Source organism: Purpureocillium takamizusanense, chromosome 6 (assembly GCF_022605165.1).
Source record: "Purpureocillium takamizusanense chromosome 6, complete sequence".
In the NCBI taxonomy this organism is placed as follows: domain Eukaryota; kingdom Fungi; phylum Ascomycota; class Sordariomycetes; order Hypocreales; family Ophiocordycipitaceae; genus Purpureocillium; species Purpureocillium takamizusanense.
The window spans coordinates 2,475,553-2,488,844 of NC_063073.1; the positions used below are offsets into that span (position 1 = coordinate 2,475,553).

The 13,292-nt window shown below is 59.9% G+C and overlaps 5 protein-coding genes across 5 annotated transcripts; 4 read left to right on the plus strand and 1 right to left on the minus strand.

Moving 5' to 3' along the window:
• Positions 1 to 52: 52 nt before the first annotated feature.
• Positions 53 to 2,830, plus strand: JDV02_007244 (uncharacterized protein; the record flags this gene model as incomplete). Its single annotated transcript, XM_047988718.1, has 2 exons — positions 53 to 333; positions 415 to 2,830. 2 exons carry the CDS (start codon positions 53 to 55, stop codon positions 2,828 to 2,830), a joined length of 2,697 nt encoding a protein of 898 aa, XP_047844716.1.
• Positions 2,831 to 4,764: 1,934 nt separating this feature from the next.
• JDV02_007245 (uncharacterized protein) lies at positions 4,765 to 6,080 on the plus strand (the record flags this gene model as incomplete). Its single annotated transcript, XM_047988719.1, has 1 exon — positions 4,765 to 6,080. The coding sequence occupies exon 1, from the start codon at positions 5,436 to 5,438 to the stop codon at positions 6,078 to 6,080; it is 645 nt and encodes a 214-aa protein (XP_047844717.1). The 5' UTR covers positions 4,765 to 5,435.
• Positions 6,081 to 6,240: 160 nt separating this feature from the next.
• Positions 6,241 to 7,625, minus strand: JDV02_007246 (uncharacterized protein). The gene is made up of 3 exons (XM_047988720.1): positions 7,459 to 7,625; positions 6,886 to 7,133; positions 6,241 to 6,773 (listed from the first exon to the last, which is right to left on the minus strand). Exons 1-3 carry the CDS (start codon positions 7,539 to 7,541, stop codon positions 6,694 to 6,696), a joined length of 411 nt encoding a protein of 136 aa, XP_047844718.1. The 5' UTR covers positions 7,542 to 7,625; the 3' UTR covers positions 6,241 to 6,693.
• A 314-nt stretch (positions 7,626 to 7,939) lies between these two features.
• JDV02_007247 (uncharacterized protein) lies at positions 7,940 to 9,036 on the plus strand (the record flags this gene model as incomplete). The annotated part of the gene is made up of 2 exons (XM_047988721.1): positions 7,940 to 8,179; positions 8,251 to 9,036. 2 exons carry the CDS (start codon positions 7,940 to 7,942, stop codon positions 9,034 to 9,036), a joined length of 1,026 nt encoding a protein of 341 aa, XP_047844719.1.
• A 3,431-nt stretch (positions 9,037 to 12,467) lies between these two features.
• On the plus strand, positions 12,468 to 13,034 carry JDV02_007248 (uncharacterized protein; the record flags this gene model as incomplete). The annotated part of the gene is made up of 1 exon (XM_047988722.1): positions 12,468 to 13,034. One exon carries the CDS (start codon positions 12,468 to 12,470, stop codon positions 13,032 to 13,034), a length of 567 nt encoding a protein of 188 aa, XP_047844720.1.
• Between the last annotated feature and the right edge of the window lie 258 nt (positions 13,035 to 13,292).

A 13,292-nucleotide genomic window follows, 5' to 3' on the forward strand; every position in this document is an offset into this window, starting at 1 on the left:
GTCCTCTTTCATTCACACGCCACAGCCATGCACCTGTGATACAGAAGCCATCATGTCGCAGGACCCCCTCCGGCTGCGCGTCACGGTCCAGCGCCACGGCATCCCGGACGTCAAGTTCGTTTGGCCGTGCGCCCGCGCCGCCGCCGATCTCAGTGTCGCGCAGCTCCTCGCGCAGATCAACGAAGTCGTGCCCCTCGAGGGCGGCGAATGGGGACTCGAGGACTACGCGGTCGAGCTGGTCGCGCCCGCGGGGAAGGATGGAGCCGGCCGCGGCTACGAGTGCCTTCACTTCCAGCAGGTGCAGCAGATTCTCAAGGATGAGGACCACATTGTGTACGTTTGCTCACCCCGTTCCCTCACTTCTTTTCGACGTAGTAGTTGGGACCTGGCTGACCCGTCGGTGGCTTCCTCCAGCATCCGGTCGTTGCTGGGAGAGGACCTCAAGCGGAGACGACTCAGCGGGCGGCATCAGATCTCTGCCGACGGAAAGCACCTCGTCGATGGGCTGGCTTTTGGCCGGCCGTGGCTGAGGACTCCACGGGATCGGCCGTCGGTCGATTTACCTCCGCGAAAGCGACGGCGCGCGATTGAGTACTATGACGAGGACGAACAAGATGACAGTCAAGGGAGGCCGATGCTGATGCTGGAGGCGCCAGAGCTAGGCGAAGATGATGGTACGCATCCCTCGGTATTTGATGGTCCCTTTGACAGTTTTAACAAGTCATCAGAAGACGACGAGTCCTTTGCCGATGCCGACGAAGACGCCGATGAGGACATGGATGATGATCTCGAAGACGAAGGAGACATGGCCGAAGAGCTGGCGCTCCTCCGTCAAGACAATGCCGTCGCCGGCGACCTCCCTACCCTAGCCATAAATAACGCACACGAGACCTCCGACGCGACGCCTGACGAGGACGCTTCTGCGCAGGAGATGGAGCTTCTGCAGGCGGCATTTCCTTTTACATCAGCCTCCGCCATCAAGGCCGAGCTTGTGCGACACGAGAACCACATCATACGTGCATACGAGGCCTTGCGGCAATCAAACGAGCCGGCGTTGTCGCTCGACAAGGTTCTGGAGATGATGCTCGGCGAACTGATGAATACATCGGTGTATGATGGAGACACACTTCCCAATGGGCAGCCCCCCGCACGACCGCTAATACAGGAGGTTGAAAGCGATGACAATAATTCCGGTGATTCGGACGATACATCGACTTCGGACACGAGCGACTCTGTCGACAGCGACGAAGATGACAGCAGCGAAGCTAACAAAGACGGCAATTCCGAGAATAGCAGCAACAGCGACGAAGAGTCGGACTCCGACTCCGAGTTTGATACGGATTCTGACTCTGACTCTGACTCTGACTCTGATTCCGACTCTGACTCGAGCGATGCCAGTGCGGCACTGGGAGCCGAAGTGTATCCCATGTTTTCCACGGAACCGATAACCGCTCCAAAGGAGAATACAGAAGCGGCGCAAGCCGAGTCTGCTCCGCATACCGGTCTTACAAAGACACAAAAGCGCAATGCCCGCCGTCGAAAGTTGGTCGCGCACAAGAAATCGCTGGAGGGCAGCACGGACACGCCGGACTCGGCGCTCAATGAGCTGTCGCTGCAGGCGCGCAAGGAACAGCTCCTCAAAAGCTTGGAGCAGGGAACGAAGGCTGCAAGTGCCCAGGAACATCAAGACGATCAAACAAAGGCACATGATATGGCAAAGGAACCGCAAGAGGGCGCCACACAGGATACGCCACAGTCGCGTCGCGCCCGTGTCGACTTGGGTGCTGGACGACGACTGCTGTTCGGCGCGTTGGGCCTCAAGGCGCCCAAGTCCAAGGAGGACGAGGAAAAGATCAAGCAGGGACTGATGAAGGATGTCCGTCCGCTCAGCAACACTCGCATAGCGGAGGCCAAGGCGGGAATAGATGCAGCCCAGGGCGAGGACGAGGATCCGGAAGAGTGGAGAAAGCACATAACATACTCGGCCGTCGAGTGCTGCCATGAGGGAGTCGTGCTGAGCGAGCCCCCATTCCCGTTCCGACAGCGATGGGACCCGCAGCAACAGGGCCGGCACTGGGGCAAGGGAAAGCGCAAGCGTCAGTCACAAGAGTTTTCTGCGGACTACTACGACGACTCTGCCGTGTTTTACGAGGATGGCGATTTTGCCGGTGGTGCCACGGGCCGCACTCCCGGACGAGGGTTCAAGCCATTCAGCGCCGAAGCCCCTGCACAAGGCCAGAAGGGCTCATGTGAGAAGGCGAAGGGGGCCCAGAAGGGGCCGGAGAAGACGGACGATGTGCCGCTTCTGCCGGCGGATCTCGGCAGCCTCCCCGCGCTGACGGCCGGAGCGGCAAAGGAGGGCATGGTGGTGACGTGGAAGCAGATGGCCCTGTCCAAGGCGACACGGTGGCAGCCCCAGATTGTGCAGTTGACAGGGACGGTACAGGCAAGCACCGACGAGGCGGAGCTGCACGCGGTGCTCGCCATGCGCGACCGCGAGGTTAGGGACCGTGTCTACGATGCCGAGACGGGCAAACGCGTGTATGACAAGTTTGAGGTGCCCGATTCGGACGGCGAAGATGAAGCGGGCGAAGACGACGGGCGGCGGGAGGTGCCATGGGATGAGGTGATAGACCCCAGGGTCCTGCGAGACGCGCCCGCGCCATCCATGTCTATTATGAACGGGAAGAAGCCCCTGATAGAGGAGGTTGAAATGGAGGCAGCGGACGCGGAGGTACAGGGAGAGGTGGCGGAGGGTGAGGTCGCTGACGACGAGTCGAGCGAGTCGGATTTGGACTCGACTGATGCGGAGGAAGAGGAGTCCGAGTGAGTTGGGCCGGAGTGCATTTGCATATCATGGCGTTTGTCACAGAGCCGATATCCCGCCGTTGCCCTCCTCGCGGACGGGCAAACGGGCGCAGCCGGGACTGGCATCTGGATTTCATTCTCAAAGTTGGCACATTGGCGCGGTTTGGATGGAGTTGAGGAGCATTTGCGCATATGCATGCATGCGCGTATTCAATTCTCTTGAGGAACGTACGGCTACGGATGGATGGATTTGCATCGAGTGCCTGTGGTGCAGCCGGTAGGGGCTCTCACGATAGGTAGGCACATGGGTGCGAAGACTTCGTAGTGTTGTACGTTTTTCTTCAAGTGAGTCAGTTGCCATCCAACCGAACAATGCACTGAAACATGCAAAAGAATGAATGGCACGCAGCGCGGGGGAATGCCATGTGGTGTCGGTGTGGTGTCGGTGCGGTGCGGCGCAGGTGAGGCGTCCATGGTGGTATGGTGGTGAGGCAGTGGGCGCAACCTGGAACATGCTACCAAGTAACTTGAGGTTAGTTACTACTAAGTACTTACTCCCAGACTTGCCGCGTTCACGGGGTTCCTTCCCACCTCAGGTGTCTATTCGTGATGAGCCGCCTCCAGTGCTGATGAGTGGAGGGAGGTTGATGATGATGGTACCTTAGGTAGGCGGGCGGACAGGCAGTAGAAGTAAGTGGTGCGTGTCGGATGCGCTGAGGGCGAGGCTGGTGGTTGGCTGTCGGCGCTCCAGCGGCATAACTACAGGTACCTCCCTATGCTGCAGCGCCACCGCCATGCCTGCCCGGTTCCAACTGCCTGGGTAGCGTTGCAATGGGCTACCACTAACCGGATGGAAGCGGCGGCGCGAGCATGGGCACACAGACGCACACACAGACACACACACACTTTTGTGACTTTGACAACACAGCGCACGGGTACCGTACCTCACCGACACCAGCAGGGGGGGGGAATGGATGCCAAGGACCTTAGGTAGTACCTACGAAGTACGTTAGTTAGTACCTTGGGTAGAACTTCGTACCTAAGCTAAACCCCGGATTTGTCCCCAGGGACTGGACGGCGACGCCTCCGCGGACGGGATGCCACGCTGTCGAGTCACGCGGCACACATCGGAGAGCCTCCTCCTCCTCCCAGCCCAGAGAAACGCATCCCATCCATCCATCCATCCATGGCGGGCCACCTGAAAAATGTCGGGGTAGCGGCCAGTGTCGCAGGATCGAGTGGTGGTGGTGGTGTTGGTGGATCAGCAGAGGCCGTCCTTTCACCATGTACAGTACTCTAGCACTACGACTACCCTGCACTTATACTGTACGCACCATCGCGATCTTGGGGAAAGAGTTTGTTTGGAGGACAAAAGCAAGTGAGCAAGCGGGCAGGCGGGCGGGGGGCTTTACGGTGTTTCAACGCCTCCGGGAGGGGAGCCGAGGACGAGCACTTGATGCCACCGGTGCATGCACCCCGGTGGCGGTGGTGGTGGTCGCACGATCATCAGCGCATCGGGGACCAGTCCCTAGCTGAGTGAGTGGCGGTGATGCGAATGATGCGCCGTATCCCATCTACGACGGAGTGCTACTCGTCGACTTGCGTTGAAGACTCCGGTGGAGGGAGGGAGGGAGGGAAAGGCAAGGGGAGCGGGGAAGGGCCGAGCTCTGATGCTGGCACAGCTGATGGTGCCGGTGGCCGGCCGAGGCGCGGGGTTGAACATCTCTGCAGTGAGCGAACGAGCACATGATGAACAACGTGAACGGGCGGTGGACACGACTGGACTGGACTGGACATGCGCGCGCGCGCGGGGGAGGGGGAGTTGCGTTTGACTGAATGATTGAGTGATTGATTGGTGTTTGTGTAAGCCGGCCAGCGCACCACCACCACCACCATTGACCGTCAGGACGCACCAAGCTCGATTCGACGCACTTCTTCTTCTTCCTCCCTCCTGCAAGAAGGCAAAGTTACTTCCTCCTCCTCCTTTTTTTTTCTTTTTCTTTTCTTTTCCTTTCTTGAAATTAAAAGACTGTCCACATCGTCATGAGCAGCAGACGGCTGTGCCGCCACCAACAAACACCAACACCACGACGAACACCACGACGAACAAACACCCGCGCGGGGACGTGCGGGACCTCGGCAGAGCCGCCGCTCGCACGCGTGAGAGCGGGAGGGCTCTGAGAAAGCAACGAGAGTGGCACGCGACTGCAGGCAACTGACCTGGCCGCAACCGCTGCTGCCCCTTTTTTGCGGGTAAACCCTTTCAGGTGGTAGAAACGACGACGGCGGTCGGATTTACACAACGGGCATCTATCTGCCGGGGAATATATATATAGCAAACGCGCTGCGGCCACACCGTACCGCTTTTTGGCAGCCTTTGTGCGTGCGGCCCGGGGAGAAAGGGGGTCAGTCAGTGTCGTTCGCGGCGAGGGAGGCAAGCTTGGGACGCTGTGGCCTGGTGCCCATATATTAAGGAGAGGGAGGGACGCCCTGTCATCGTTGCGACGGGGAGTCGCTGCGAAAAACAGGGACATCTTGGATCGTGGGGTTTGCGCGGGAGGGAGGGCGCAGAGGCGCAGAGATATATCGACTTGACGGCGCAGCGACGACGACGACTCGTGTTGCACATGCAGGCACTCACACCGCGATATAACGTCTGTCTACCTCACGGGTCCCCGGGCTTCACTTCCGACGAGCACACTCCCGCAGTCACCATGGCCCGACGAAGGAGCAGTAGTCGCAGGGCGAACTTCACCCTCAGCAACATCTCCATCATCAGCACCCCCCTCCTCACCCTCCTCCTCATCCTCCTCTCCATGCTGCCTCTTCTCCTCCCCGTCGCGCACGCGCACGACCACCACCCCCTGCAAGCCTCCCCCGGCGACGACGGCGGCAGCCTCTCCCCGAACCTACCACGAGCCTCCTCCTCCTCCTCCTCCTCCTCCTCCCCAACAACCACCACCACGACGCAGAGCAGCGGCCCGGTCTTCTCGCCGCTGCACCAGCGCGACGATGCGCCGCCGCCGCCGTACCAGCCCATCGTCACCCCGCCGCCCGACCAGGCCGAGCGCCTCGCCAGCATGGGCTACCGCCAGGAGACGTTCTACACGTGCAACACGGTCGGCGGGAGGGAGCACTGCGGCTGGCACAACCCCGTGGTCGTGGCGGCGGCGGAGGCCGCGCCGGGGAGGAGGCCGCGCGCCGCGGGCAGCGGGGCGGTGGTGGCGGCCGTGGGGTGCCTGGCGGGCGTGTTTGCGCTGGGGATGATGTAGGGAAGAGGGAGGGAGGGATAGACGAGGTAGAGAGAGAGGGAGGGAAAGAGGGAAAGAGACGCGCGGTTTGGGTGGGCGGCTTATGATGAAACGAAATCTTGGGATACCCGTGCCTGTTTGATGGTTTGATTTTTGGTCTTGGTAAGGTGTTGGCGAACCTGCGTTTTTGGATATCAGTGGCAGACATGCATCTGGAGGCGAGGCACACGGAGTCGGGTTGCAGGATACCCGGGTGGGCACCTAGGCAGGCGTTGATACCCCCAAAGCTGCTGGTCGGCGTTGTTCCTCAAGTCGTGTACAACATCATGTCATCACCGACTGTGCATGCGTACCCGGTCACTCGTTGTCGAGCCCGCTCAGCAACGTGGAATGGCCAAAACCGAAACACCTTGATTCATGCTAGTGACAAGGTAGACCATGGAAGCCGAGCCCTCACCACCCCCAATCCCCCAGTCGTGTCCAGAGGTACCGATTCGCCGACACGTTTCCATCCCATGCCGAGGCGAAAAATGATGCCAGCAGCACGCCCGCGGCGCGCGCCGGACGATGCCAAAGCCCCCATACCGACCCCGGGTTTTTACAACGACGCCGCCGACAGCAAAAGACCGCGCGCTTATTTCTCCTTCTTCGCCTTGGCACCCTTGACCTTGGCCGTGCCCCGCAGCGTCTTTTGTCGGTTCTTGCGCTGCTTGCCTGCGCGGGGAGTTAGCACTTGCGTCGATCATGGCAGCGGCGGACACGGTGCCTGATGGCTCGGCATCGGTGCACGGGGTCGCCATGCGCGAAGGAGACGGGGGCCACGTACGCTGCTGTCTGCTGGCGCGCTCGGCCTTGGTGGCCATGCCAACGCGGACCAGGCGGTAGTTGGGCTCGAACTTCTTCATGGCCTCGGGGGAGTCGTAGATGAGGGCGAAACCGGTGGTCTTGCCGCCACCGAACTGGGTTCGCAGGCCGAAGACCTGGACCTGGTCCTTCTGGGCCTTGTACAGGCCGCCGAGCTTCTCGCGGAGCTCCTCCTTGGAGATGTTGGCACGGCTGGGGTGGAGGATGTCACTGAGGCAGAGTCAGCTGCTTGTTCTTGCAATCCTTGGTCGTATTGTACGCATCGCCGTTGCCCGCATTGCATGTCGTCTCGCCTGTGGGCGCCTGGCGTGTTTCTCGACCTTGCCACTGACAATCGCGCCTGCCTGCGACACAGAACTCCCGGCGAACACACAAATATGTCGATACTCGTTCGGGCTTCCGTGAGATGTGCATTTGCAGGCAGGCTGATTGTCTTGGGTGGTCGAGTGTCGGTTCGAGGTTTCGAGAAACGCGATGGCGGGCGAGACGACGTGCAATGGTGACGACGGCGACGCACACGGGCGGGCAAACTCACACGACCATCTGCTTGCGGCCCAGCAGAGGGTTGCGGATGAACTTGCGAGTTCGCAGGGTAACGGGGCTGTCGTTGTCCGCCATGGTTGCGGTAGTTGTCGATGGAATCTCTGGGTGGTTGACGGGAGAGAGAGACCGTTTGGCGGATGGGCTTCACGAAAGTCGTGGATTCAAGGGCTTGCCGGCGGCGGTGGTGCTAGGGGCGAAAATTCCGACCCAGCCTATCGCTTACTCGGGTCCAACCCTAAGAATGTGTGCGCAGAAAAAAATCCAGAGTGGGTCGGCCATTCACAGTGCCTGATCTCTCGCCCCGAGTCACGTGAGAATCTCGTGAGAGTCTCGAGCCAAGAGTGGGGCCTTGCCGGGAATCGAGTTCCCCTTTGGGCCAGGCACCACGTCTCTTTGAAGATTAGGACGGGCCTGACTGCCCCTCTTCAACCCTGGCCACCACGGTTCAACACCACGCCCTGGCACCTGTCAACATGGCCCATCCATGGAAGCACCATGTCGACAGGTTCTGCCGCCAGTATCTCCAGCTGGAGCCGAGTCTCGACTTCCCGCCGGCCGAATTTCTCAAGCTTGACGCCGTGCAGGAGCTCATATACGAGAGGCTGTTCGCCGACCATGTCCTCTTGTATGCCCCGCCCGACAGATATCGACTCAAGACTCTCAAGCAGCTGATTGCGCGCATCGAGGCTTCCATAGACGACTGGGATGAGCACGTAAGTCGTAGCCTGGCGGCTGAGCACGCCGTTCAGTTGCAAGTCGCAATGGTCGTATTGACCAACCGTAGGCCGTGTCTGATAACCTCATGTCCCTGCTCCCCGTGCTCCTGTCCGCGCCGCTGCCCTCAGAGACGGCATCGGTCCAGCAAAAGCATTACGTGACGTATAGCCTATCAGCCTTGGACCATGGTTCGGGCGAATCGGACCAAGCGCGCAGCATCACGTTGCTCGAGAACCGCTCACTGATCTCTGCTGGGGGCACGACGGGCCTGCGAACGTGGGAGGCTGCGCTTCACCTCGGCCAGTACCTCTGTCAGCACCCGTCCGTGGTCACCGGGAAGCGCATCCTGGAGCTTGGCGCTGGTACCGGCTACCTTTCCGTCATGTGTGCCAAATATCTATCTTGTCGACACATCATCGCCTCGGACGGCTCCGACGACGTCATCAACAACCTCCCGGACAATCTATTCCTCAATGACCTACAGGACTCACCGCTTGTCCACCCCATGGATGTTAAATGGGGGCATGCCCTGGTTGGGACGGAAGACCAGCGCTGGAACGAGGGCCAATCCATCGACGTTGTGCTCGGGGCAGACATAACTTACGACCGTAGCAACCACCCCGCACTAGTGGGCACCATACTCGATCTCTTTGAACTGCACCCAGATGTCGAGGTGTACATAGGGGCAACGCAGCGCAACGAGATGACGTCTCGGATCTTCCTCGACACCTGCCAGCGCTCGGGCTTAGCAGTGGACGACTTGGAGTACCCGGTGTTGTCGAGGGAGCACCAGGAGGGCCCCTTCTACAATGACAGGGATCCCATCCACATCTATAGGGTATCGCGAGCATGAAGAGCAACACTGTTGGAGAGACCGGAGCATCGTGCCCTCTCGGCAATTGTGAGGTGAGAGACTCTGACTGTCCAGCATCCAATCGCCCTGCATGGCTTGGGCGCCACCAACAGTGCTTTGTCGGGGTCTCGTGGCTGGCCGCGTCAAACTGCGTCAAACTGCGTCACCTTGACACAACTCGCGACAGACGCTGCGGGGTCCGTTATGGCAAAGTGACGGCAGTGGCACAACGACTCGTCGTCCTTTGTGAGCAGCGATATTGGCGATCCGGCCGGGCGCCTCTATCGGACGTGATGTCCCGAACGTGGTGTGACCCTTGAGGCTCATGTTGCTGCCTCAACAGACGTCAGTTCGGCCGCCGGCGCCGGACGTTGGGTGATGGCGGCAAGCCGGGCCTCGAGGTGGCCTCGATCGAAGCCGATCATTGGTAGCCGGAGCATTGACGGGTGCGTGGGCCAGGCACGCCTCTGAAGTCAGCGAGCTCGACCCAGCGCAGCGGGATGTGGCTTCGTTGTGGGGAGGGGGGAACGGATCCCCGGCTCTGGATGTCAACAAGCTCCACGATTCCAGCGGCGCGCGAGTGCAGCTGCACGAACACACAGCTGCAAGCCAAGGGAGGGATCTCTGTTCCCCAGGTGCCCGGTCCTCTGGCTGAGACGTCGTGGCGTGACGCTGGGGAAAGCAAGACGTGAGACAGCAGCGGGTCACTGGCGCGGAGGGTCCCAGACGGAACCATTACTTTTGCTGGGCACGAATGATGACATGCCGCTGAGTCGCTGACGGGCAGCCAAGGCAATTGTTCACCATAGTGGGCCTTTATTACTCTCCTTGTTCCAAGTTTAGAGACTGCTCCAGCTTTTCCCCTAGCAGATTTCCGTCGAAATTAATGTGACGGGTCTGGCGACACGCGTCCTTGTTCGGCGAAATGTTTAGGGCAGGCTACTGAAACTGGAAGCTCGGACGGCGATGCTCATTGCGCGGAAGGAGTTTGCAAGGGGGCTATTGCGTGCCAGGGATGGACGTGTCGGTGCCATCAAGGGGAATGGACGTGCCCCATCATCGGTGGAGAAGGGCCCTCGACAAGTGCCCATCTACGCACTGCCCGTAAGTACCTTGCAGGAGGGAGGAACTACTGTATCAGTGAGCGGCACAAGCAAGACTGGGCCCCCCCGGAGGCGATTCCGACGGTGTCGTCACAGGTCGCTGGGTGTCCGTTGCGGCATCGTGGCCGCAGAGCAGGGGCTTTGGTCTCTCCTCAACGCAACTTACAAAGTACGTCTCTACGTATGTACGTTGCTGACATGCAGACGATGAAATACATACATATGCCGGCATCGACCGTCACTCTCTGCGCCCCAAGACGCAGGATCAATGGCAACTCGACCTCATTACATTTCTCATTTCATTTCGCGCCGACGCCAGGCCACCCCCCCCAGCGGCGCTCTCCATCACCCACCACAACCCGCGACACAATCCCTGGCCCGCGCCGCCGCAACGCTCGCTGGGCGCATCAATAATCACGTTTTCCCTGATCATCATCTCGCCTGACCGGGCTCTCACCCCAAAGGTGCCGGGTTTGCAGCGGCACAGCGCACATCCCCCTGAGCAAAAGGCGTGCCAGCGTGCCAATCTCCCCACTTGGGTTGCAACGTAGGGGTGCTTTCCGGGTTGTAAGCGCCTTGATATTTCTGGAAGGCCAGGGCCGGCAGCCACACCGCAAGGTAGCACGAAAGCGCGAATCGCCATCGCCGGCAAGTATCACTCGCTCGGCCTGCCGCCAGCGAGGTATCGTGGCCGTTTCCGTCTTGTCCTTGGACTACGGAGTACTACTACTTCATGTTATCAGCACCCCGGCCTTCCTGCTGCTCCGGGTGCTGCTGCTTCTCCTCCTCCTGTCCCCTCCTCCTGCTCCTCTCCTTCTCTCTTGCGCCGTCCTCCCTCACCAGCTGCAAGCTTGCGACGGAGAGACGCGCGACGACGAGCGAGTGACCATTCTGTCCTGCAAGGCTTGCTGCGCGCCGCTTGCATCTGCAGCCGGTCAAGGTACTCCGCACGATAAACAACCCGAGTGCCCGTCGACGGCGCCCGGCACTGGAACTGCACCGACCAGTCTCGTCCCTGGCGGGCTGTGCATAGTAGCACTACGTGCTGCCGCCACAGCGCACCGACTGTACATTACTTCGAACCTACCTCCATACGAGACCATACGAAGACGGGGGCAGCCGCCTCTGCGCTGGCGCTGCATCGACCCTGCCGCGAACCGTGGGTGTGCGGCCAGCTCCGGCGCGACCCAAGCATCCGATCCACCGCTCATCCGCCGCGGGGGCCCCTGGAAGCCACACGCGACTAATAAGGTAGAGGCGCGGTATCTGCCATTCCAACTGGTTTGAGAGAAGAGAGCAAACTAGGAAGGCAGCTAGTGCTACTAAGTTAGCTTGACGGCGGTGTAGCGGCGGACCGGTATTGCACCAGCACCAGAACCAGCAACAAACAACCAGATCAGCACCAGAGTCCAAGGACACGCACATCTTACGACACCATCATCGTCCACGGCCACCCAAGGCCGCCGCGCCTGCAGGCTGTCACCGTTGCTTCTCGACCAACGACACCTGAGATCCAGCGCCATCGCTTCCCAACCATCCCCTGACTGGCTGTCGCTGCCCAGTTCCAGGCTCTCGCACCCGCCGTCGGCCAACCCGTACCCCCCAAAACCTGCATCTCACCACCACCTCGCCTCCCTCCTCGTCTCCCCCTCCTCTGCAGTCTAGCCCCCTTCTGCTTCCCCATCTCAACCCGTCCCCTCCGTCGGTTCGCCACCCAACAGCCCACGCCAACAGCCCACGCCAACAGCCCACGACGGCGCCCCGCCATTGGATCGTCACGACATTGTGAGCACGCAAAACCTTATTCGGCTGGCCACACGCGGTGAGGTGAGGGAAGAGACAAGACGATAGCGACCACTGGCGGCTTGGCTCAACCGATCACTTATTATCAGTGCTTGCCGTCCCGAACTCTTTCTCTTCTCTGCACAAGTTGTTTGCTTTCATCCCAACGTCAATTCACATCGATTCAGCAACAGCCAGCTCCAGATTCTTATCTGCCTTGTTGCAACGGGGGGCAACAACATCTCAGCTCGACGCTTGACTCGCGCTTGCGATCGATCCCCCTAAAGCTACGGTTACCCACTTGGACAACCACTCCCAATAACAGCTCCCTGCACACGAGCTTGAAGCCTTTGCAGTCGCGCAGCCCTCGCAGCCCTTTCCAAACTTTTTGCGTCTCTCATTGACGCTGCCTGCCAACATTGGTTGAGAGAATTCGTCTCCAACCGACCTGCCACGACTGCAGACTCGGCTTGCTGGTCTGCCAGGTGCCTGAGTGCCGCATCTATCATAGCTTCCGCGACGAATCCAACCACCACCCTCCCTCCAATGGTGTCGTTGTTACTGCCTAGGCTTCAATCCGAATCGCACTCATACTCGCCGCATCTTTCCACAATACACTATTACCACCAGGAAGCTGGTATTATGACGACCGCAACAATGGCTGCGCCAAGCAGACCATCGCACCACAATTACAGCTTCGCTCTCGAGCAGTACATGCTCCTACAGGAACAGCACGAGGAGCTCAGCCACCATCTGCAACAAATTCGTCCGCGCCAATACTCGACGGGCAGCATATCAACACGGTCCTCTAGCGTCTCGTCAGGCTCGCCACGACGGCGACACGCCCGAGGCGGGCGAACGCGGTGCAGCGTCGTTGCTGAAGCTGGCCTCGACACCATCCTCGACGAGGAGACGCTCTATGAAATCTCAGCCGAGGAACAGCGCCTTTTCGACGTCAATGAAAGCATCAAGCGCGCACTAACAGAGCTGCTCAACTGCGACGCCGTGCGCTGCGACAAGTCAATGCGTACGTGGGCGCAAGCCCGACTCATGGAGACGGAGAAGGAGTTGCGGTCGGGGCGCCGGAGGAAGAGCTCTCCTTGCATGGAGTAAACGCTATTGCGTCTTCCTCCAGCGAGCTCACCCTCCTGTTCTATTCATAATACCCCTTGTTGCATGGGCGATTGGCGTTTCGGGCGGAGCGGACCACAGGACATGGCCGTCATCTTTGAGCTTGGGAATGGGACATTGGTCAAAAAGAGATATGGGCATTTTCGTTTCACGCTGGACACAAAAAGTTGGTCACAGCCTCACTTGCGTTTGCGACATTCTCGTGCTCGCTTCGAGCAGGAGCGACACTACTGTTTTCTC